This window comes from Drosophila albomicans, chromosome 2L, assembly GCF_009650485.2.
Source record: "Drosophila albomicans strain 15112-1751.03 chromosome 2L, ASM965048v2, whole genome shotgun sequence".
NCBI lineage: Eukaryota > Metazoa > Arthropoda > Insecta > Diptera > Drosophilidae > Drosophila > Drosophila albomicans.
In genome coordinates this window covers 13418350-13420473 of record NC_047628.2, presented here as the reverse complement: position 1 = coordinate 13420473, position 2124 = coordinate 13418350, and the positions used below count along the sequence as shown (strand labels likewise).

At 38.7% G+C, this 2124-nt stretch overlaps 1 protein-coding gene across 1 annotated transcript; it reads left to right on the top strand.

Annotated features, from left to right (window-relative positions):
• Nucleotides 1–510, top strand: LOC117563857 (mpv17-like protein). Its single transcript, XM_034242390.2, has one exon. The coding sequence runs from the start codon at nt 1–3 to the stop codon at nt 508–510; it is 510 nt and encodes a 169-aa protein (XP_034098281.2).
• The last annotated feature ends 1614 nt before the right edge of the window (nt 511–2124 follow it).

Here is a 2124-nt window from a genome sequence, read left to right as displayed (position 1 = left end):
ATGTCTCTGGCAATTCTCGCACGCGAAGGCTTCAATGCAGCCATCATAATGGGCATTAGCGACATGATCGCGCAACTGGCGATCGAGAAGCGATCGTTCAAGGATTACAATCTGTCAAGGACTGCTCGCTATAGTGCAATTGGTTTGTTTGTCTGTGGACCGTTGTTGCGACGTTGGTACATCAAGCTGGACACTTTGGTGTCCAAGGATCAGCCCGCTTTGCAGCGTAGTCTCAAGAAAATGTTTGTGGATCAGACGTGCTTTGCTCCACCATTTACTTTGTTGCTGTCGTATCTGGTGCCATTGGTGAACGGCGAGCGGCACGCAGATATTGTGCAACGCATACGTGAACAGTATTTTACGATCTTGCAACGCGGCTACATGCTGTGGCCCTTGGCACAACTGATTAATTTCACTCTAATACCCATCAGCTATCAGGTGTTGTATGTGCAGCTGACTTTACTCATTTGGAATTGCTATTTGTCCATTGCGTTGAATGAGAAAAAGTGAGGTTAACTGTAAAAAATCGAATAAACTTTATTACATTCGGTTTATTTGTTCCTTTTTTGTGGTATTTCATTTGAGATTGACTAATTCTACCCGCTAATTATGGGGGAGATGGCTACTATAACCTTAATAACTGACAGAAGAATAGGACAGGATAGGCGATATATTCTTGATCAGTGTCAATAGCCGAGGCGTCTGTTCGTTTGAACACCTGCATCAAATAAAAATGTTTGTTGAAGTTATTGGAATATTTTGAATGTAATACTATTTCAATATAATAATAATAATAATAATTATATATTTGTTATATCTTAGTGTTTAAAAAAAAAAAATTTATTATATTTTTAGAATATGTACAATATTAGTATAGTATTACTTGGTATATTTTAAGTATAATAATGCAATATTTTATATATACTTTATACTTATATACTATTTTGAAATATTTTTATAATAATACTTCACTTATTCTTAAGGTATACCTAATTAAATACTAAAATAAAAAGTCCTAAAATATAACAAAGGTTATATTTAGTATATTCAGATACTATTACATTCAAAATATATGTTTTGCTCTTGTTAAAAATGAGTAGCGGATATCTTGCAGTTGAGCAGCTTTCCTCAATATTTCATTGGACTGCAGTCAATAATTTATTCCATTTTATTTTCCTAATTATAAGAAATTATTTTCGCTTGAAATGAAATATTTTATAGGTTTTCCTTCCCCATGAATTGAAGTTTTATTTGATTCTACTTTTATTTAGTTTGTCGAAATTAAAAGATATCTTTGACTGTATCCATTGCTTTCAAAATTCAGCATTTGCTGGGAGAAATCAAACCATACACATTTTTAAATTTGAATATTGATTTACATAGCAATGCCATATTTATGAACCGAAATGGTCAAAGCTTTTGGCAATTGGCAATCAATCAAAAGAGCAGTTGACTGGACTCTGGCTTTGCTGCAGATGTCATAGAGAAGTCCTAGCATCAAACGGAAAAAGGAATTTCAATTATCCAACAAGAAACTCATTTCAGTGTCCCAGGCACGCAACGAAAATGAGGTGCCACCTGGGGTGAAGCGAGGGATAGGGCCTCAAGTCATGGCCATGGTCCAGGGCGCATTCTATGCATAAATTGCAGGTGCCGAAGCAGTCTAGCTTGGTGGTTTGAGTTGCTCGTACATTTTTGCTTTAATATTTTTGCAAATGATGCGACAAGGCGATGGCGCTGTAAAATCTCAGCTTGGGTCATTTAAATGCAGATTGCAATGAGCTGTGGAATGCCCAGGCCACTACAGAGAGAGAGAGGAGAGAGAGGGGGAAGGGGCAGCATTTGCATAATGGCGGCGACACATTGCAGCGGAAACGGAAACCTGAAAGTTCGCTCACTGCTCGCTGCTCGCTCACTTGCAGGTGTCCATGAGTCGTGCTTATGACTGCTTGAGCTGCCTGTGCGTCCAACCGTGGCCACATTGTCAACTCCTCCTGTTGCTGCCACACTTATTGCTCCCACACTTATTGCTCCCACTGTTCCTCATTGTCGTTAGTAAACGGAAGCTGGCTGCATTGTCGCCACATTCTCAGAGGGGCATCGGGTCCATTGAGCCTTGTCGCC